This window comes from Perissodus microlepis, chromosome 4 (assembly GCF_051167445.1).
Source record: "Perissodus microlepis isolate ML-2025 ecotype Zambia chromosome 4, ASM5116744v1, whole genome shotgun sequence".
Taxonomy (NCBI): domain Eukaryota; kingdom Metazoa; phylum Chordata; class Actinopteri; order Cichliformes; family Cichlidae; genus Perissodus; species Perissodus microlepis.
Window position 1 is genome coordinate 1,085,793 of NC_140464.1, and position 22,394 is coordinate 1,108,186.

A 22,394-nucleotide genomic window follows, 5' to 3' on the forward strand; every position below is an offset into this window, starting at 1 on the left:
ATTTGATGAAGCTGAAATCTGTGGTTAGTTTTCATAAAGGGACATTTGTGTAAACCTCTCCCACACAGGCCTTTTTCAAACACATGTTTTAAAACAGATAACTTGTAAGGTGGACAGAAATGTCATCTCACTAATTTAGATTTTGTTCATTCAGCCTAGAAAAGAAATTTGCTGCTTTATTCAAAAAAAAAAAAGTTGGGAATCCAAATCTATAAATGTATAGAAACAGCTTTAGTGACAAATGATCTTCTTATGGCCTCTGACAGTGGACTCATCTCTGTGCTTGTCCTGCTAGACCTCAGTGCAGCGTTCGATACTGTCGACCATAATATCCTATTAGAGCGATTAGAACATGCTGTAGGTATTACAGGTACTGTGCTGCAGTGGTTTGTATCATATCTATCTAATAGACTCCAGTTTGTGCATGTAAATGGAGAGTCCTCTTCACACACTGAGGTTAATTATGGAGTTCCACAGGGTTCAGTGCTAGGACCAATTCTGTTTACATTATACATGCTTCCCTTAGAACAGGGGTGGGCAACTCCAGGCCTTGAGGGCCGGTGTCCTGCAGGTTTTAGATGTGTCCTTGATCCAACACAGCTGATTTAAATTGCTAAATTACCTCCTCAGTTCTGCAGAGGCCTGATAATGAACTAATCATTTGATTCATGTGTGTTGACCCAGGGTGAGATCTAAAACCTGCGGGACACTGGCCCTAGAGGCCTTGGGGTTACCCACCCCTGCCTTAGGCAGCATCAATAGAAGACATAGCATACATTTTCACTGCTATGCACATGACACCCAACTTTATCTATCCATGAAGATAGCACATATCAATTACTTCAGGTGTGCGAAAGTCTTAAAGATATAAAGACCTGGATGACCTGTAATTTCCTAGTTCTGAATTCAGACAGAACTGAGGTCATTGTACGTGACCCGAAATGTCTTAGAAACTTGGTTTCTAATCAGATATTTCTTTACCTTAAAGCCCTTAAAAGAGTGATCAAAAATGGTTCATGCATGAATTGAATCTATGCTTGAGTATTTTGAGGTTGTTGTTTTATCATTTTACCATATTAGAGAAGCTACTGTGTGAACATTGGATTGTCACACTAAAACCTCATGGTTGCAAAACTAGCAGTGGAAACAGAAACAACAGCTACACGGTTCTTTCAATTGTAATTTGATTAAATTCACTTCAGTTCATTAAACTTGAATTGAATTTAACTGAACTGAATTGACAATGTTGCGTAGAGATCAGGGGCAGAACAACTGGACCAGACAGGGTGTGTTCCAACTACAGGGAACTCACACTCCTCCTTCCTAGTGGGTGATGGGATCCTCCAGGGATGCCCTTTGTCACTGATTCTGTTTGTAAGTTTTATGGACAGAATTTGTAGGCGTAGCCAAGTGGCGGAGGGCTTTCACCTGGGTGGTCTCAGGATCTCATCTCTGCTTTCTGCGGATGATGTGGTCCTGTTGGCTTCATCAGGTGAGGGCCTCCAGCTCACACTGGAACGGTTCGCAGCAGAGTATGAAGCAGTGGGAATGAGGATCAGCACCTCCAAATCTGAGGCCATGGCTCTCAGCCGGAAAAGGGTGGAGTGCCCACTCCGGGTCAGGAACAAGTTCCTGCCCCAAGTGACGGAGTTCAAGTATCTCGGGGTCTTGTTCACGAATGATGGGAGAAGGCAGCAGGAGATCGACAGATGGATTGGTGCTGCGGCTGCAGTGATTACCGGTCTGTTGTAGTGAAGAGAGAGCTGAGTGTAAAAGCAAAGCTCTCAATTTACCGGTCGACCTACCCTCACCTATGGTCACGAGCTGTGGGTAGTGACCGAAAGAACGAGATCGCGGATACAAGCGGTGGAAATGAGCTTCCTCCGAAGGGTGGCTGGCCTCTCCCTTAGAGATAGGGTGAGAAGTTCAGCCATTCGGGAGGGGCTCAGAGTAGAGCTGCTGCTGCTCCACATCGAAAGGAGCCAGCTGAGGTGGTTCGGGCATCTGACAAGGATGCCTCCTGAGCGCCTCCTGGGTGAGGTTTTCCCGGGCATGTCCCACCGGGAGGAGGCCCCGGGGCAGATCCAGGACACGCTGGAGGGATTATATCTCTCGGCTGGCCTGGGAGATACGCCTTGTGTTCCCCTGGATAAGCTAGAGGAGGTGGCTGGGGAGAGGGAGGTCTGGGCTTCTCTTCTTAGGCTGCTGCCCCCGCGACCCGGCCCCGGATAAGCAGAAGAAGATGGAAGAAGATGGATGGATGAACTGAATTGATTTGACCAGCTGATGTCTACAAATGTAAAAGACAAAAACAGGCCAGAAGGTAAAAGACACAAAAGAGTTGTAGCAGTGAAACATTATACGAATACGTAAAAGTAACATAAGACATCTGACACTGGCCAGTAAGTGAAAATGTTTGTAAACTAGATTTAAAAACAGTGAGTGAAGCAGCCTGGCTGACGTGCAAACCATTCCACAATTCTGGAGGTGGAATTGCAAAAACCAAGTCACTTCTGAGCTCACGTTGCCTTTTTGGAACGAGATAAAGCATCTAATCAGCTAACCTGAGAGAACGAGGCGGACTTATGGGTGCAACAGCTCAGACAAATAAAATCAGGCACAACCATCGTGTGACAGCCTTTTGCACCAACTGTAGGCCAGCAGTAGTCGAAACGAGAGGCTATAAAAGCATGTAGTAATTTTTCTGCATTTGGCCAGTGTAGGCCTGATCTTTGATAGTTGGAAAAGCAGGATTTTACCACTGCATTCACGTGAGAATTTAACTTTAAAGGAGGATCCATTTTTCGGGATAACATTGAAAGAAAATATCATGTTTCTGAAAATTAGTGCCAAGTGGCAGCAGGTGTAAGGAGAAAAGGAGAGGTCCAAGAATGGAGGCTTGTGGTAACCCTCAGCAGCAGCGGTGGAGGAGAAACCATCGATGCTGATACAGAAACTTCTATCGGAGAGGTAGGACCTGAACCACTGGAGTGCTGAGCCAGTGATGCCAACCCACTGCTCCAGCCTGGAAATGAGGATCCCATAGTCCACAGTATCAAAAGTCCAAAAGCATGAGTAGGACACAGTCACCAGAATAATTTGCCAAAAAATTGTTGTTAAAAACCTTTAATAGATCGGACTCCATCCTGTGGTGAGTTTTAAACCCAGACTGGAACATTTCCAGAATTGCATGTTCATCCAGGAAGGACTTTAGTTGGGTAGTTTAGATAAAGAAGGTATCATAGAGATGGTCCTGAAGTTTGACAAAACAGAACAGTTTAGATGTTTTCATCAAGAAATGGACAACCCACCCACCCACCCACCCATCCATTCATCCATCCATTCATCCACCCATCCATCCATCCATCCATCCATCCATCCATCCATTCATTCATTCATCCATCCATCCATCCATCCATCCATTCATTCATTCATCCATCCATCCATCCATTCATTCATCCACCCATCCATCCATCCATCCATCCATCCATCCATCCATCCATCCATCCATCCATCCATTCATTCATTCATCCATCCATCCATCCATCCATCCATTCATCCATCCACCCATCCATCCATCCATCCATCCATCCATCCATCCATTCATTCATTCATTCATTCATCCATCCATCCATTCATTCATCCACCCATCCATCCATCCATCCATCCATCCATCCATTCATCCATCCATCCATTCATTCATTCATTCATTCATCCATCCATTCATTCATCCATCCATCCATTCATTCATCCATCCATCCATTCATTCATCCACCCATCCATCCATCCATCCATCCATCCATCCATTCATTCATTCATTCATCCATCCATTCATTCATTCATCCATCCACCCATCCATCCATCCATCCACCCATCTAGGTCAGGAAACACAAGGCACAGACCTTCAAAGTAAAACAGGAAATCCATAGACAAAACTCAGAGGCACTGAACTAAACTTATATTACACACTAGAGATAACAAATTAAAATAATAATACAGAAAACATTGAGTCACTGACCCAGGGCTGTGACAATCCAAGATAAGAATGGGATGGAATAATCTGGCCCCTCATGGTGGAACTGTACTAGTTTGACAGCAGACAGATGAAGCTCCAGAACTGTTTGCCAATCGTACACCAGCAGAGACTTCACATTTTGCATGCCACACAGAAACAACAACAAAACGCAAAGTGGAGAGGGGAAGCCCTGGTAGAAAGCACGTGTTACACGTGGTGTCATCTTTACTGCAGTTGTTCAGGTCAGAGAATTTATGTGATCAAATTCTGTGATGATACAGCCCGAAGAGCTTGGAACAGGGGTGTCGAACTCCAGGCCTCGAGGGCCGGTGTCCTGCAGGGTTTAGATCTCACCCCGGGCCAACACACCTGAATCAAATGATCAGTTCATTACCAGGCTTCTGGAGAACTTCAAGATATGCTGAGGAGGTCATTTAGCCATGTGAATCAGCTGTGTTGGAGCAGGACACGTCTAAAACCTGCAGGACACCGGCCCTCGAGGCCTGGAGTTGGACACCGTGGCTTAGAAAGAAGAGCAAAACATGTTCCAGAATGTAAAAACTGTGTTTAGCCGACTTTCTGCACTCACAGGACACTTTAGCTGATGAAACTATTAACACATGGTGTGTTACTGCGATGTCTTCATGCAGGGATGTAACTGTGAGGTTTGGGGTGAGGAACCAGACATGTGGAAATACACTTTACTAGACGCACTTTTTTTCACCCCTCAGACTGGTGCCTCGGCTGAAGTGTTGTGAAGAGGAAACAAATAACTGATTGTGATGTAGAGGTGAGACAGAAACGCCAACATGAACTATACTAAGCTATCGACGTGCTCCAGGATTCCTATTTATGATGAAAATCCAGAAAACATGGGTAAGTGAAGTTATCCTACTCAGGGTGGAGGATCACTGGGTGGAGTTCAGTTTGATATTTGGGATAGTAATTAATTCCTGAAACAAACCAGCAGCAGCTCATCTGGACAGATGTTTGGTATTTTTAAGTTCTGAGATGTTAGATTGTTCCTCTATGTTCAGTTTGAAGCCTGATTAGTACCGAGCAGCATTTAGAGACATTTTCACTGGAGACGAATGCAGTGACTGAGCGAGCTGCTGTAGATGAGGGAAGTTTATTTAGAATCAGAATCACTTTATTAATCCTGAAGGAAATTATGGGTTACAGCAGGCAGCACGCTAATGGTGCATGCACACTTACAAAGGAACCCTCTGAACAAACTTTACACAAACATCAGATTGGGAGACGTCAGAGAGGTAGGCTGATAGGAAAAAACAACGAAATACATAACATGAGGTGAGAGGAGGAGAAAAACACTCCACTCAGACTGAGCTCCTAGTGGGAGAACAGAAAAATCACCCCAGCTTAAAAAGCACATGACTGTCAATACACCCCAGAAACACAAGACAGGAACAGGGGCGGGTAAAGGTGAGAGAGCCGGTGTAGACGGCGCATCTGGTCCTGCAGCATGTCTGCGCTGGTCCAGTCGACCGCCATCTGCCCCGGGAGGAGACAAGCATCGAAGGCGTTTGGAAAGGGAGGGGGGATGAGTGTGTATGCGTGTGTGTGTCCTGAGTTTAGCTGAGACCGTGTCCTTCGCCCTGCCGGGCTGAGTAAACAGTCTTCCAGCCGACCCAGGTGGCCTTGCATGGGGGAGGAACAGTCTAAACACCGTCTGTTATCAGGGTGTTTTTGTTCAGCTCCAGCCTTGAGACCGATATGGCTGTATGGACAGCACGGTGACTGAATGCCTCATCAGCCTGTTTAGTTTCAGATCTGTGCGTTACCATTAATGATCTCATATATATTTGGACAGAAGCCATTTAATGATTCATGAACAATTCCTTTAAATTCAACAATGTATTCTGATGATAACATTACATTTAACACAAGTTCACATCGATCCATATGAGGACTCGACCGGCTCTCTTTAAACTCTGTCAGCATGCTTAACTAACCATAACTCTCTGATAGCGTTTGGGACCAATACAAACAGCACTGCAGTAATTATTTCTACAAGAAACGAAAGCATAAATCAGCTTCTCAATATCTTGCTGAGGTACAAAATCTGTCAGTTAATTTATATTTCTGTGATGTCAAAACGATGCTTCAGTGCCCTAAATTCAAAATGTCAAACTATATATAACAACAAAATTTGTGATTCATAAAACTGAACCTACTGAAAAATTTATTAAAGGAGTTCATCTCTCCAAGTGAGACCTTTAAACAGAGCTGCACTGACCTTTACAAGCAGATGTAGACAAGAAGTTAAGAAGTTAGAATTTTGTGGAATCGACTCTGGAGTTTCTATTCTCAGTTAAAAATAAACCAGCCAGTTAAGTGAAGTAAACTGAACCGTGTATTGTGTGTTCAGCCCTGTGATCTGGAGCAGCTCTCATTTCTAGAAATCTGCTGAAATGTATTAAGCTTCCCAAAAACTTGACTCTCCAGAGTTGGGACCAGGAAGCAGAGTTGCAGTCGCCTCTCTGCAGCTTCTCTCCTCCTGTTACCCCCAAAACCCCGTCCTCTCAGTGCAGGGGTGTCCAACTCGAGTCCTGCAGAGGTACCGTCCTGCAGCTTTTAGACACGTTCTTGTTCTGACACACCTGAATCAAATGAATAGCTTGTTGCCAGGTCTTTGCCAAACAAGAGGTAATCCAACCATTTGATTCAGCTGTGTTATAGGGATGCATCAAAAAGCAGCAGGACCGTCGCTCTGCAGGACTGTGTCAGCTCCCACACCTAAAAAAAACCTAAACCAAAAAACTGCAAAAACATTAAAAAATACCAAAAAAATCAGAAAGAAAGAAAAATATAACATCCCGCACCAAGTGATAGAACAGTGAAATATGGATTATTGCATCAGGCCTCTCTCTTCTAAATCGTGTTGGCTCTTTCTGTGGTAGTGGATCACTTCCTGTTCCTGTTACAGCACACAGTGGTGTTTTTGTAGCCATTTCAATGAAAAATGTACCGATAACTTCTTATTTCATAGTGTAGTCATCACATACTTTTTCCAAAGCACAGTCTCTGTTGATTCGCTCTGTTTTAGGGATTCACTATGTTAGTTTATCTTGTAGCCGACTTGCTAGCAGCTTGGCCTCTTCATCGGTCCCTCCTGCACTTTAGACACCCCTGAGTCAACTATCAGACTCTTCCAATCACAGGATGAGGAGGAGGAATGGCAACAATCCCAAGACCGGTGTTTCCCAATCTATATTTCACTTCAGAGAAATCACACCACCAAACAAACGCACAAAAAGCATATTGATCATTTCCCCCTGCACACCAGGTATAGCAGAATAGGCTCAGTTTGTCCCCAGTTTGCCTTTTTTCCTTTCTCCATCCAGGTCAGACCGACTTTTTCTTTTCAAATATTTATCTATTGCCTTTACGTGCTGCGCTCTCTCACAGCATGACTATTATTTCATTTCTCTTTCGTCTTCTTCTGTTTTACTGGCAGTTTGCAACCCCTTTAATTAGAGCAGGTAGTTGTACTGCCCTCTAGTGGAAGAGAGATTAAGTTCAGATGAGGATTTATTGGCAAGGCTCAATGGCCCGAGAAAAGGGATTGGGCTCAAGCGCAGAACCAAAACCGGAGGCTGAATGACTTTTAACAGTTTTATTTTACAGGTGTCTTAAACAGAGGACTGAACAAAAGCCAAATGTAACAGCGAGCGATGACAAGGCTTTGTGAGAAGGGCCAGAGCACAAGCTGAATCAGGTCACAGGAATAGCAGGGGCAGGAACAGGGCAATGAAAGCTACGGCGAACAGGAACACTGTGTGGTCCGCGGAGCAGTGAAGGCATCCAAGACTTCAAAGTTGAGAGGTCTTACATGGTTGCAGGTGGAGATTAGCTGGAGGAGGAGGTGAACTGGATCCGGGTGAGTACAGGGAGCGATGCGATGCGAGGCAGGCAGGTATGAGCTTCACCAGCAGCAGCAGACCAGAATCCTGAGGCGTGATTATGGGGAGAGTTGGAAAGATGTATCCAGGCGCCGACTAGAGAACAGGGGAAGATAGTTAAGCACAACACGCTGAGGAACACAAACATGGGCAGTAAACTGACTATGGTAGGCAGACAATCTGGCGAAGGTTCATTGTGAGCGCTGGTCATAAATGCTGCTGGAGGAATCGCCAACAGGTGAGGAGCAGGGAGGAGCGAGGAAGGCTCCACCCAGGTGAGGAGAGCTGATGCTGTGAAATTACTCAGACTCACCCAGATCACAACATTTATTCAAATATTCTAAATAAACTATAAATCTTAAACTGGACTTTATAAAATGACCTGCAAAATCCAGTTTTTAATTTTTTTTACATGTGTTTAGTTTTTAGAAAAATTACTTAAAAGCAACATTTTTAATGTAAAACAATATCCGCGTCTGACCAAATGCAGCATATCTGCTTTAAAGGGTTTTACAGCTTTTTGATTAAACATTTTGGGTTCAAAAGATGAGAAGTGACCCACATCAGGGTTGAGACTGATAGATCGATGAATTTGAAGTAATAACTGTATTTGAAGTGAGCGATCAAGACTGGCTAATTCTCACTGACATTCTTCCAACAGGTGAGCTGAGGATGGTCCTGTATGGACAGAGTGGACAGGGTAAAAGTACTCTAGGAGGCATCATCCTGGGCAACAGAGAAATATTCACTTCTGATAAGGACTCAAAGAAGTGCCATAAGGAAAGAAAGACCATCACGGGTCGAGACGTGGTTGTTGTTGACACTCCAGGTCTGTTTAAAGTAGATGATGATCAGGAGGAAGTGGTGGAGGAGATCAAGCGGTCCATCAAACACGCTGAACCTGGTCCTCATGTCTTCCTGTTTGTGGAGAGGTTTAAAGAGATCTCACAAGAGAAATTAGACGCACTGAAGACTTTTCAGGACACGTTTGGTAAACAGGCAGTGGACTACACTATAGTGGTGTTCACCACTAAAAGGAAGAAAATCGACGACGCTATCATGGAGAAAACACTGAAATCCCTCAGAAGATTAACCGATCAGTTCCAGCAAAGACACTTTGTTTTTAACATTAGAGACGAACAACAAGAGTCTCAACTCGCCGAGCTGCTGGAGATTATAAAGAAGATGACGGGAGAAAAATGTCAACCTTTCTACACGTCTAAGATGCTCCGGGAGGCTGAGGAAGCTCTGAAAACACGAAAGGAAACAAAACCAAAGCCAGAAGAAGAGTGGCGCTCTTTTTATGACCGGTGTGGTTTGATTGGAACGGCTGTCGGCTGTGCAGCAGGGTATTTTATTTGTGGTGGTGAGCTGACGCCTACAACAGGAGCTGGGGTTGGAGCTGTAGTCGGTATGATGCTGTTCGTGGGAGTAGCGTTTTTAGGCGTACTTGCTAAAATTAAAATTCAGGCATGATGCAGATAGATTTCAAACAGCGTCAGTGATTTTGTTGCTTACGCTGATCAGACCAAATCTAGTCTAGAAACCATAAAGATGTATGTTTAGGTATTTTACTTTATTTTTGAGTAAAGTTTTTTATTCTAAAAGTTATTTGTTCAGTTGGCTGCTGATTGGTTGAGCTTTTCAAAATTAGTTAAACGCAGTTAAATTTTATATTCCAGGAACAGTTCATAAGACAGAACCAGCGATTTGCAGCATAAACAACAAAATATTTTCTAGTTACTGCTGTTGCTTCAGTGTACGTACAGGTTCAGGGTTCAGCCTGGGTTTGCTTGAGACACACGTCAATAAATAAGCAACAAGATGCTACATTTCAAATAATATTTCTCAAATTTTGGCTTTCACAGTCTTTCCTTTTGGGAGTCTGAAGCAGTTAAAATAGGATAAAAAGAGGTGGGCGTGAACCAAAGCCCTTTTACAGGACTGTTTCCTGATCCCAACTCTGGCAGAACTTTGACGGCATACTCAGGGAGGCTGGGAGTCCGAACGGACGGTTGGTGCCTATTGTAGTGTTAATCCCCAAACCAGATGGTGTGCACCGAAGGTGAAGGGAGCCATCGAGCTGAAGGATCCTGTTGGGCTTGGGGACTTGGAGGCAGCTGCACATGCTGGCAGACCAAGCAGAACAAGGCTCGGTCAGTGGCTGAACCAAAAACTGGATGCTGGAAGATTGGTTGGGCCACAGAACAAGACTTTCGACTTTCTTTGCATGTCTTGAAGCATTTATAGCAAACCGTCAGTCGACTAAAAAGGGGAAAGCAGTGCTCTGCTCACACAGTGTATAGCAGGATAGGATGGTGTTAACCTCAACTGAGGGTAAAGTCGGGCAGTTGAAGGAATGCTTTGAGGACCTCCTTAGTATCCCCCTTATCCCCAGACTGGGGATAAGGGGGATAACTCGCCCCTCACTGGTCACTGAGATAGTCAAACATCTCCACTGAGGTGACCAAGACTCAGTTCCTAAAGGCTCTGGATGTCATAGGACTCTTGGTTGATACGCCTTCGCAACATTGCGTGGAGATCTGAGGGGGTGTCTCTGGGCTGGCAGGCTGGGGTGCTGCAACCACAGGGAGATCGCACACCTCAACCTTCCTGAGATCTAAGACTGGGAACTGGAAAACAGAGTTTGTTCATTAATCAAAGCTACATACAGAATACAGGAAGACTGGACGCCCCCTGGGTGAGGTGAGCAGACCCAGAACACGCTGAAGAGTTTTCATCTCTGGATGAGATAGATTAGGTGGCTGGAGAAAGGTGTGCTTCAACTTTCACTTGCTGTAAAAAAGTTTGGTGTTGTAAACATATATATAAACATAATCCATTACCTGTATTCTAATGCATGCAATCCAGTATTTGTACTCTTGTATCAGTATATGTTACAGCATGTTTTGTAGTCCAGAGCATGAGCACATATAATCACAGCCACATCTGTCCTGATGTGAACCCACAGGCTCGTGCTGAGGAGTTTGGTAAACAGTCTAAATGATGTCTGACTTTTATTGTTATTGTGTGTTGTACTAAGTACCAGCTCTGCTTTGGATTTTGTGCCTGAACTTGTTGTACAGGAAGTCCTGACCTTGTGCCTTTGAGCAGCAAACATGTGAACATGCAGACAGACAGTGGGACGAGTCTGCAGACGTCTCCCTGTGTTAGCAGAGGAACATGTCCGTCTCATAGATGGACCTCGTGCATGTAATAAAACAGAAGTAGGTTCTTGATAACCTGCTGAAAGACAGACGTCTTCTTCTCTTTGTGTCCTGATCGTCTCTGAGCTCCAGGAGCTCTCCACAGGAGAACGCTCTCAGATGTCCTCCTCTGGGAGATTGGACGGGCTGACCTGTATCGTTCACAGCTCAGAGTGCTGCTATGGAAGCACCTCAACCTGGTTCTAGGATCTGGTTTGGAGGTGTGGGTGGGGGGGATAGGGGCTCTCTACAGTCTAGAACTTTCCATGTTTCTCTTGAATGTGCTGCTGCTACCACTCAGTAAAATAACTGAACCCCACTGATAATTAATAATTATAGATCTTTTTTCTTTCATTCCTCATCAACATATTTGAAAAAATGTTTATAAACAACTGAATGAATATTTTTTAACTTGTAGACTTTACGATAAGAACCAATCACAGCACAGAGAGAGCTCTGAGGATCAGCAGTGACTCACAGACAGTTTCAGTTTTAGTTCTTGTTGATCTCACTGCTGCGTTCGAAACTGTTGACGTGATGATCAAAATGATTGTTTATTTTAGTGTTCTCATGTATTATAAGCCATAAAATCCTCTCTGCACTGTTACAAACCCTTCGTACACTCTTAAACACACTTTTGAGACATATCCTCAGATATTCAGTGAAGAGTTATCACCTGAGTAATATGGCATCTGTCATGCCTCTTAAATGTGTGAATAAATAAGAATAATACCTTGGTGCATAGACTGGATCAGTGCTGTGCAGAGGTGGAAAGTAACGAATTACATTTACTTGTGTTACTGTAATTGAGTAGTTTTTTTGTGTATTTGTACTTTTTAAAGTCATTTTTCAAGTCTGTAATTTTACTTAAGTATATTTTTTAAAAAGTATTGTAGTTCGCTACGTTTTCAATCACACCCGTTACTGAGTAAATTAAAAAAACAAACAAAAACATTGCGCTTCGGAAATACTGCAGGGAATGATGGGTAGTAGAACAAATCGGCGCTAAGGTCACATTAAAGATGGAGTCTGACGTCGGTGTTACGGATCCAGTGAAAAAAGAAGCCCCGTCGAATTCTGCTGACCCTGAACTGAAGAAACGGATGTGAACCCCTGGCCGTATTTAAGGGACCATTTCGGCTTCAAGTGCAAGAAAGACAACAGCTTTATTATGCAGTGTAAGCTGTGTTTGCCCAGAGAGACCGAGTTAGCAGCTTTTAAAAATTCCACATCAAACCTGCGCAAGCATGTAGAGGTAAGTTAAATACAACTCGTACCGTTATGGTAGCAAAGAGGCTGTGTTCAAATTAATCACATTACGTTAAGACCTCTGTGAAGAACACAGATAACGTTGTTGGTACGAGCAACTTGCTGTAATCGGGCACGTTGTTGTCCACGCAACTTACATTTTTTTTACTGGGTTGGTAAATTGCCAAAAGAAAATGTGTTTACCTACGTTTTTCCTGTTTGTTAATAATAATAATTTATTTTAAAAATAGTTAAATTAAAGACAGAAGCGGCTACTTTCTTACTTAACCCACATATGTTCACACTGCAGGCAAAAGAATAACAGAGCGCTCACTTACCTTAGATTAGTCAAAGACAGCTGACTTCTGTTACTTGTTAATTAGCACTTGCAACCTCCCGTTAACTAGCCTGTTACTGTCCAATAAAACAAACACGAGGTATATTGGTATAATTTACCAGCGGTAGCTATGTAATGCATTGATGTCTTATTAGGGACGTCAAAAAACTTTCTCTCAAACTTAACACTGGCCTGCCTGCCTCAGCTGCCTTCGAGCGTCTCTTTAGCTGTGCTGGACTACTGTTCACTGCAAAGTGAGCAAGGATGAGCTCTACTAACTTTGAAAATCAACTGCTCCTCAAAATTAACAGGAGGTTCAGAGAGTAACACTCTAGGATGGACACAGGAACTTTAATCTAGAGGTACAGTAGGGCAGGGCCAAGTTTAAAAAATTAAAAACATTTTTAAAGCAGCTGCCGTTCAGTTCAGTACTTGTTCTCTTATTTGACAGTTTAGAACACATTCTCATGTGAAAGAATGATATGGTTTTGTATTGAAAACACTGTGATACCTGACAGTTTGGTTGATTGGTTTGGTGACCATTATCCATTTTCATGTATAGACTTGCAGTTTAACTGCCACTGCACTTTAATTTGTAAAGTTTTTCTTTTCACTAAAAAAGAACTACTTTGAGATTTATATCCACTGTCTTTTTTTGCACTACTCAGAAGCGGCTGTCCTCCTGCTGACAGAAAAGTAACTATGTAACTTTTACTCTGAGTACATTTTAAATGAGCTACTTTTTACTTTTACTTGAGTACATTTTTAGACAGGTAATAGTACTTTTACTTGAGTAAAATATTTTAGTACTATTTCCACCACTGTTAGGATGCCTGGGTCGTTGACCCAGGGTTTTTGAGTTTATTATTATTTATAAATTCTAGTCTTTGGTTTCTTTGTTAGAGTTCTGTCTTTTGGTTTATGTCTCTGTCTTCTCTAGTCGCTCTGTCTCCCCTGTCAGTTATATCCCCTTGTCTAGTTCGCGTCTCTGTGTATCCTTAGTTGCTATATCCCCGTGTCCAGTCAGTGTCTGTGTCTGCCCTGGTCCCACGTCTCTGGTCCCTCTGTAGTGCCTGCATGTGAGTCTGTGTCTTTTGTTCAGTCTGTGTTTTGTGTTTCCTGTTTTACTTTGAAGGTCTCTGTCTCATCTCAGTGTGTTCAGTTTACGCTTCCTTGTCTCGTCAGTTCTGATTTGCCCCAGCTGTGTTCCCCTCCTGTTACCCATTCCCTGATTGCTCCCTCTGTGTATTTAAGCCCTGTGTTTCTTTGTGTCTGGGTCGTGATCTACCGTTTACCTAGCCGTGTGTTCTGTCAGTCCTCCGGTTTAAGTTTATTTTGATTTTTTCCAGTTATGTTATATTTTGAGTTTTACATTAAAGCTGTTTTGAGTTCACGACTGTCTCCGGAGTCTGCACCTTGGGTCCTATTCCTGTCTGCACACAGCCACACATAACAACCTCTGGTGCTGTGCTGTTCAGCTATAACATGGTATTTATATTGTTATCAATGTTTTAGACTAGAAGATGCTTATTGTACCACAAAAATTATTCAATTCTAACAACATTCAAATAACCATAGGCAGCATAATAATAGATTTCACACAATATAAATTTACTGATAAATCTGTGGTGAGTCCTCCAAAGGCGAACCGCGATGTTGCGTGGGAGTACTGCACCTCGTACTGCTGAGCTGCATCGATGAGATGAACTACTTGACGTCTGTTTTCAGAGCTGAGCAGAGACGACATGGAAACATTTTTGTTGTTCCAAAATGTCAGAGACAGATTTGTTCATAGTTATCATCCTTTTCTCTGAAACTCAGTGAGCGAGTCGGAACTTCGGTATCATTTTGACAGTGATCTCAGTTTTGATTTTTACATCAATAAGGCCACCAGACTAGCTTTACATTACTTAAACTATAAAAGGATATATATATATACATGCGGTTAGAAAACTCCACCCATCCATTTTTTCCAGGGCAACACTACAGCGTTCCCAGGCTGGCTGGGAGATGTAGCCTGTCCAGAGTGTCCTGGGTCTGCCCAGTCCTTCCACTGGGACATGCTTGGCACACTCCGGAGGTGCCGAGGAGGCATCTCAGTCAGATGCCCAAACCACCTCAGCAGAGTAGTGTGAGAGCTGGAAAAGTTTGGTTTACAAAAGCTGTGCTGGCAAATGGCACGGGGACTACACTGATTTTAGATCACTTTAATAGTTGATTGCATACTGAGCACTCAAAATAATATAAAAGTTGTTTGTGCAGACTTAGAGGAAGGCGTGCAGGAACGAGTGTAACAGCAGCTCTCACAGACAGTTGCTGCTTCAGGCGAGGGACGGGACACTAGACAACAGATTCAGATGTTGCTGATTTGTAGCAACATCTGAATCTTACGTTAAAAAACTGCTTTATCATCAGAGAATTTAATCACATAGTTGTTTATATGATGATTTCTGCAATTGTTTGCATATATTTGAAATAAACTAAGGCTTCTTTGTAACCTGTGTGTGTGAAAGACTTTCACCTGCTGTTGTCTTTTATTTGCACACGTTGCTGTTACTGATGAAGCTGGTCTGGACTGGTGCTGAGTAGGGCTGCCACAAACGATTATTTTGATAGTCGACTAGTCACCGATTATTTTTGCGATTAGTCGACTAATCAGATCATCATCCATTGGACGTAAAACGTACAGCTTATTGCACCAGCAGCATCTGCTCTTATATAACTATCATTAGCTTACAGCTTTAAGTGTTTAAGGTATGTGCTAACTAAAAATAAAGACAAGATGATAGTTTATTAAATTTTAATGAAATTTGCAGATTGTTTCGGTGAAGTTTAATAAACTCCTTGCTATCTAAAATATAACAGGACACCGGAGTAAATTCTCGAGCATCTCACACTTCTGATAATCAGCTGTCTGCTTGACATTTATTTAGCTGTGTAAAAACTATAACTTTAATCTCAGCCAAACCGATTTACTCAGGAACAAATAAAATACTAAAAAAAGCCAAACAATAACATTTTGAAGTTATCTAAGTGACTTATATATGTTTAACCTGAGTAGCGAAAGACGGCGGTGGGTTTGAAAACGATTTGCCGGGAGTCCGGTGTTCTCACGGCTCTAGTGAGCCTAGCCCCCGGCTAGCTATCGAGCTAGTGGGTAACAGACGTCTCCGAAAACGTCGGAGCGCTTTTGAAAATATGTGGTGTCTTGATAAACTGAGCAGATATTTGAGGTTTACACAGCTACATTCTCGCCTGAAAATACGTTAAACGTTTATTTTGTGACCCAGAAAGAATAATAAGAGTAATATTAACACTAACTAGCTGCCGCCATTGTTGGAAACTGAGCAGGGCTGCGCTATGAATTCTGGGACACAGCTTCTTCTTCTTCGGGGTTTAACGGCAGCTGGCATCCTTGTACATGCAGTGCTGCCATCTTCTGTTTCAGTCCGTTATTACACTCTTAAATCCTACTACTTATTCCTGCGTCTTTTGTGATCTTACAAAGCTTCAAACGACGCGTCGACTATTAAACTAGTCGTCGACGATTTTGATAGTCGACGTAATCGTGACTAGTCGACTAATCGTGGCAGCCCTAGTGCTGAGTGAAATGTATATAATGGTTCCTGGGTCAGTTTGTCATCTTTTGTCTTTGAGTTCAGGTCGTCCGTCTGTTTGGCGCTGTTAGTGTTGCGGCGTCACTGTAAATGCACACATCATTGCATGTGTTTGTTTCTGCAGGCCATGTGATGTCAGAGTGCTCCGTAGCTATGAAGCACGATTTCGCCATAATCTCCTCCTCGGCTCTCCTCCCAGGTTTCAAACAGGCTAAACTTTATTAACACAGCCGCTCTTCTCCAGTCTTTATGACCAAACTGTGTGACGACATCATGTTTTTCTGATGTTATTGTTTACTCTTTCTGTGTACAATCAGCTGCTCTGCTGACGGCACAGTAATCAGTGTCATTGGTCTCTCGTGTGAAACTTTACCATCTGATAACTGGTTGTCCTGATCTCCGGTTAGGATAAGTGCATCCAGACAACAGAAAGCGATACCCTGCACATGTTGAGCTCACTCTGAGTACACGTACCTGTACTTTGATTTGTGCTTTTGGTTCTGAGGTTGAATCTTTCTGCACACATCCAGGCAGCTCCTCCTGGGTTTTGGAGCCTGCACTTTGAGTTTTTGGTCTTTCTAGTTCTATTTGTTAGTCGTTATTATGCTGTTTGTTTTTCCCGTCTTTGATTTTATTACTTTTTATAGTGTTTTGTGTTGTGAGTTCATTCGTTTTGTTGTCCCAGTTTCTGTCTGTTCATATTCCTGGTGTAGAGGCTCAGCTGACGCTTGAATCCACTGAGGTGTTCGATGGTTGGGGTGACGCGGTGCCACTGTTATCAATGAAACTCTACTTATCCTGTCTGTTTAACATCTTTAATACATTCCATCGTCTGTATTTGTTGTTCAACAGTATCCAACATCATGTAACATAAATCACAAACAGTTTGCTCCGTCTGACCAACAACACCTGACATTAACTACGTGTGTCTACCTTAAATACAGTCCCATAAACACACCATACTGTAAAAACACAAAAAGTTTCACACATAAGGTAACATCACAAAAATGGTTCCTACACCTGGCTTCACAGTCCTGGTTTGTATGCATCATGCTGTCAGTTCTCGAGCTTTTATACTTCCTGTCTTCTTTGGGTAACTTGGATCTTTGGCTTTGTTTCCACACCTGCTGTTCCAACACGTGAGGTAGCAAGAACAGGAACAGATGAAGTATTTAGGTCCCAGTGACACAAAACAACAGAAGTTAAAAATATTATGTATATGTAGAAAAACTATGCATGCTAGCAGGGGTATAAATAAGACAAGGATACAAAATTTAAGGGGAAGATATAATTAAGGTGAGGATCCAGTTTTAGGGCTTAAATCTGGGACTCTCCACCATTTAAACCTTAAAGAAGTGCAGACACTTTTCTCTCCGAGCTCCTTAGACTACGATGACCGGGACGACTGAGAGCGAGAAAACTACATTTGAAGTTGTCTGTGAAGGTTCTCAGTCATCCAGGTCATCGTAGTCAAAGGAGCTTGCAAAGAAACAATAACTACATTTGAAGTTATTGCACATAAAAAGAGTTCTAACACGTGATTATATTTCTGTGTCAGATCTTGTCGTAACTTCACCGTAGATGTAGCCACACAGCGCATCGATTTATGCAACCACACCAACACACTGCGGCTCCTTCTCCACACGCTTTCGTTCTTAGACACCCCGACACAGCTCAGCTGTGGATCAGGTTTTCACACGATCACACGTCCACTTCGTCTCTAATATCCAAACCCCAGTTATTGTTAAACTTCTTCTGTGGTTTAGCCTCAGTGTCCCTTCATGAGTAAAAACGCTGTTTGTTTCCCTGTAATGTAACTGCCTGTGTGTTCAAACATCTTCTATTCTTCCAGCTACACCGAGGCTCCAGTAGAAACTGGTTCATGTTTCACTGTAAAGTCCACAGCAGGCTGCTGGGTCTGTTGCATAAATGCTTCCTGAAACAGCTGGAAGCTGAGTTGGAAGACTTTAAATGAAAAGTAAAACCTACAATCGCCATTTATTCCCTTTTATGGTTTTCTAGACTCATTCTTCATCCCACAGTCCCGCGACACACAGTTAATGGGGTTAGCGTGAATGTCCCTCAGGCCACTGGCACAGGCTCCAGCCCCCTGCCACCCTCAGTTGGATAAGCAGAAGAGAATGAATGGATGAATGGACAGACTTGGTCAGAGGCACGTTTGTAATGACAACATGTAATGAAAATTGTTACCACAAGGAGGCAGCGTGTGACCAGTTTGTGTGCCGATCATTGTTTTAATCCATCAAGTATCTCGGTGTCCACATCTCCTCAGACCTGACATGGTCTGCCCACATCCAGGTGCAGTCCAGAAAGGCCAGGCAGCGCCTGTACCACCTACGACAACTGAAGAAGTTCAGGGTCTCTCCAGAGATCCTCAGGACTTTCTTTACAGGTGCTGTGGAGAGCATCCTCACACAGACCAGCTGTGTCAAGGATAAAAAAAGCTCTTCATAGACTGCTCCATACGGCAGAACGCTTTCCCTCTACACGACATTTAAATCAGAAGATGCTGAACCAGAGCCGCTCAGATATGGAAGGACCCATCCAGCAAAATACTGTCCCAGCTTCTGTAACCAGGCACCATGCAGGCTAGAACAGAGAGGCTCAAGAGGAGCTTCTATCTTTGACCCCCCAAGCTCCATCAACCATAAGTGACTGAGACAGGACTCATTGTTATCACATTCTCATATCATGCCTGATCCTGATCTGGCTTCACTTTAACACCCCACTCTCACAATGTACATTCTCGAATTTCGAACTGTAAATTTCCAGATTGTTTTATTCTATTGAATTTACTTGATGTATATAATTCACTCACTTACTGCACATAATGTCCTCTTTGCATGTATTTACTATAATGTTCTCTGTTTCTGCACAGGAGCGCATCAGGTCACATTTCACTGCATGTTGTGCTTGTATAACTATGCAGGTTGAATCCACTCCTGTTTCTTTGAGCAGCTTTGTCCTGATCCGCTGTTCAGAGGTCTGACTGGTTCTGCAGTTTAACAGACTAACATGTGTCGACTCGTTTGAGGTGTAATTTCTCGGGGTTTATCTGCTGCGTTCTTCTGTGAGATGCTGCTTTTGGCCATGCAGCGTGTTGTGGCTTGTTTTACCAACAGGGGGCAGTGTCTTGTCAGTGGATGGTTTTATATTCCCTTTGGCCTGCGCCCATGTCTTTACAGGACTATAGGTAGAGCAGCATCAGCCCTCTCTCACAGATGCTGTGACAGTGTGTCACACTGTGTTGATGCTATAATTAACTGTAGAAAGTTTCCAGCTCAGGATTCCCTGCAGATGAGTGAAAAGTCACTTTTTATGGTATTTCTCGAATACACAGATCCCTGAAAATGTCATTCCCATTATCAGTATCATACCCAGTAAAGCTCCCAGTAGAGCTCCTGATGTAGGTGTCAGCTCACCACCACAGCTAAAATACCCAACAACACTCCCGAGAAATATTCCCAACAATCCGCTCTTCTCAAGAATAGCCAGTCTGTTTTCTGATGCTTTCCTCCAGCGGTCGTCTTCGCTTCGCTCCTCGTTCGCAGCTTTTTCAGCCGCCTGGAGCATCTGAGGCGTGTAGAAGAAGTCCGAGTGATCTTGCCTCTCCTGAGTTATCTTCTCCAGCAGCTCGGTGACTTGAACAGGGCTCCTGTCAGCAATGTTAAAAATAAAATATCTCCACTGGCACCGTTCAATCAGTTCCCTGAGGTGCTCATTGTCTTTCATGCTCTCTTTTATGTCAGCTTCGTTTTGGCTTTTGTGGGTGAACACCACCGTAACGTAGGCCACTGCACGTTTGCCAAAAGTGCGTTCAAAAACCTGCAGTGCTTTTAACTCTTCAGATGTGATGATTTTGAGCCTTTCCACCAACAGGAACACATGAGGACCAGGTTCAACGTTTTCAGTGGCCCACTTGATCTCTTTCACCACGTCCTCTTCACTTGATCCCATTTTAAACAGACCCGGAGTGTCCACAACAACCACAATGTGACTGTCAGAGTCTGTCTTTCTTTCCACGTGGCAGGTCTTTGTGCGCTCTCCATGAGAATCGCTCGACGTGAATGCAGCACTGTCCCCCAGGATGATGCCTCCTAGCGTACTTTTCCCAACCGTTGTCCTCCCGAACAGGACGATCCTCAGCTCTGGAAGCTCCTGCTCATCTGTTACAAAAAGGTTTGCATGTGAGCAAAGTCCCACTCTTGTGTCAAACTGTGGAATCACTTTACCACAAATTCATGAGCAGTTTTCTCAAACAGACATTTCGAATGACCTTCATGGGCCACGTGCTGCACTGACATCGATATGCATGTAATAGTGCACACATGGAAACTTAATAATTAGATATACGCACAAAAATAAAAATGCATCTAAATTCATTCATTCACGATGAAGTGAAAACAATCGGAAACATTTTAGTTTCAAAGACTTTTCTCGGCAGATCAATCAAATATGTGCAAACAGTCTGGATTCAGTGTTGAAGCTTCTCCATGCAGCTTCTGGGTCAGATCCGGATTGGTCGAGAGCTGTTTGTACCTCCTCAGAGCTCCAACATGAGCACGGTTTGTGGGCGTTTTAAGGACTCATCACAGATTCTCAGTCAGATTAAGCTTTGGGGAGTCTTCCAAATTTGATGACCTCCAAGTCTGTTAGCTCTCACCTTTGCCCTGTGGCACGGTGCTCCACATACTGGAAAATGCACAGACTGTCACCAAACGACTCCTAGATGGTTGGAAGAGTTTGGGCTTATTTTGTCAGGTCAGTCATTAAAACCCCCACACACGGTGGCCAGCTTTGAGCTCTGCTAGGCAGGAATGAATCTCCACCAATCAGGATTTGGGCCAGGTGCTGATACTCAGCATGAAGAAGGGTCAACACTGTGAATACTGCCTCTGCATACATTTGATTTATTTTCTAATAAATGTTTTGGAAACTTAACATAACAAACACCATCACTAATAGGGCCTGTAATCTTTTTTCCTTCATGGAAAACCCAACTATGCTAACAAGTTAGCATTTACAGATTAAAATGAAAAAACAAACTGAAGTTTCAGACACGACTGAAGTTGTTTAAAGGATTTGACTCAAAGGACTGAACATCTGTCATGCAGCATGCTTGGATTGTCCATTATTTACTGTGAAATAAAAGGTGATTACAATAATTTTATTAGCTGGTTACTCGGCAGTAATTCTTCAAACTAAACTCTCACTGACTGCACTCGGATATAAATGCAGACTGGAGCTAATCTGACACTAAACTGAGCCAAACAGCAGCCTGAGTATCCCTGCAGGACAACCTCACCTTCATTCTCTGGATCTTCATTGATCATCACCGAGCTCTCTGAAGGCTCAGTGCTGCCCATGTCTTCATCTGGCTGCTTAAATTTCCATCTCACCTCTATTTCACCGTCCGCTGCTCGTTTCCTCACATACAGCACTTCAGCTGTTCTAGGGCAGGAAGTGTGGCACAAAGCAACCAATCAGAAGGCTGAAAAAGAGTGCATCAGGCAGAGTGCATTTCCACAGGTCTGCCTTTTCACCCATAACAGTTACATGACTCCATGAAGACATCACAGTAACGCATCTGTTCACAGTTTCATTTAAACCCTAACAGTAGCAAATTCAAAACAAAAGTTTCACATTATGAAAAATGATTTTGTCTTTTTTGACAGTTATGTTTGTATTTTCATATCTGTAAGACAGATTTACAGCTGGAAACAGAAACAGCTAACCTGCTGTCAAAAGCAACACATCTATAGAAAGCACAGACAACACCTTATTAAACCTGGACAAATGTGAATGTAGAAGAACTATTTGTGCATTCATATAAAATAAGACAACCCTAAAAACATGCCGGGTTCTGGGGCGAGTTTGATGGTCCTTCTTTTCTCTTTGGCAGAGTCACCTTCCCAGGCTCGCTCACTTCTTCCTCATTGCTTCACTTTGTAAATAAATGTGTTTTTTTTCTTGTATCTTGGTGTCTGAGTCTGCTCCTAGTTTCCAGTTAGAGTAAAATCATGAAAA

The 22,394-nt window shown here is 43.2% G+C and overlaps 2 protein-coding genes across 3 annotated transcripts; one reads left to right on the plus strand and one right to left on the minus strand.

Moving 5' to 3' along the window:
* The first annotated feature begins 4,541 nt into the window (after positions 1 to 4,541).
* LOC146387918 (GTPase IMAP family member 4-like) lies at positions 4,542 to 11,124 on the plus strand. Of its 2 annotated transcripts, XM_084924740.1 has the most exons (3): positions 4,542 to 4,638; positions 4,747 to 4,891; positions 8,600 to 11,124. In XM_084924740.1, exons 2-3 carry the CDS (start codon positions 4,825 to 4,827, stop codon positions 9,412 to 9,414), a joined length of 882 nt encoding a protein of 293 aa, XP_084780866.1. In that variant the 5' UTR covers positions 4,542 to 4,638; positions 4,747 to 4,824; the 3' UTR covers positions 9,415 to 11,124. The 2 variants fall into 2 exon arrangements, with proteins under 2 accessions (XP_084780866.1, XP_084780867.1); XM_084924741.1 differs by having other exon boundaries at positions 4,634 to 4,891.
* A 5,203-nt stretch (positions 11,125 to 16,327) lies between these two features.
* LOC146387919 (GTPase IMAP family member 5-like) lies at positions 16,328 to 21,919 on the minus strand. The gene is made up of 2 exons (XM_084924953.1): positions 21,673 to 21,919; positions 16,328 to 20,533 (listed from the first exon to the last, which is right to left on the minus strand). Exons 1-2 carry the CDS (start codon positions 21,731 to 21,733, stop codon positions 19,677 to 19,679), a joined length of 918 nt encoding a protein of 305 aa, XP_084781079.1. The 5' UTR covers positions 21,734 to 21,919; the 3' UTR covers positions 16,328 to 19,676.
* Between the last annotated feature and the right edge of the window lie 475 nt (positions 21,920 to 22,394).

What these genes read in the sequence shown, in the direction of transcription:
- LOC146387919 (XM_084924953.1), bottom strand. Translation starts at nt 21,733, where the DNA reads ATGGGCAGCACTGAGCCTTCAGAGAGCTCGGTGATGATCAATGAAGAT. An exon ending in TGAAGATCCAGAGAATGAAG is followed by an intron (nt 20,534 to 21,672) that starts GTGAGGTTGTCC and finishes TTTTTGTAACAG; the next exon opens with ATGAGCAGGAGCTTCCAGAG.
- LOC146387918 (XM_084924740.1), top strand. Translation starts at nt 4,825, where the DNA reads ATGAACTATACTAAGCTATCGACGTGCTCCAGGATTCCTATTTATGAT. An exon ending in TGAAAATCCAGAAAACATGG is followed by an intron (nt 4,892 to 8,599) that starts GTAAGTGAAGTT and finishes TTCTTCCAACAG; the next exon opens with GTGAGCTGAGGATGGTCCTG.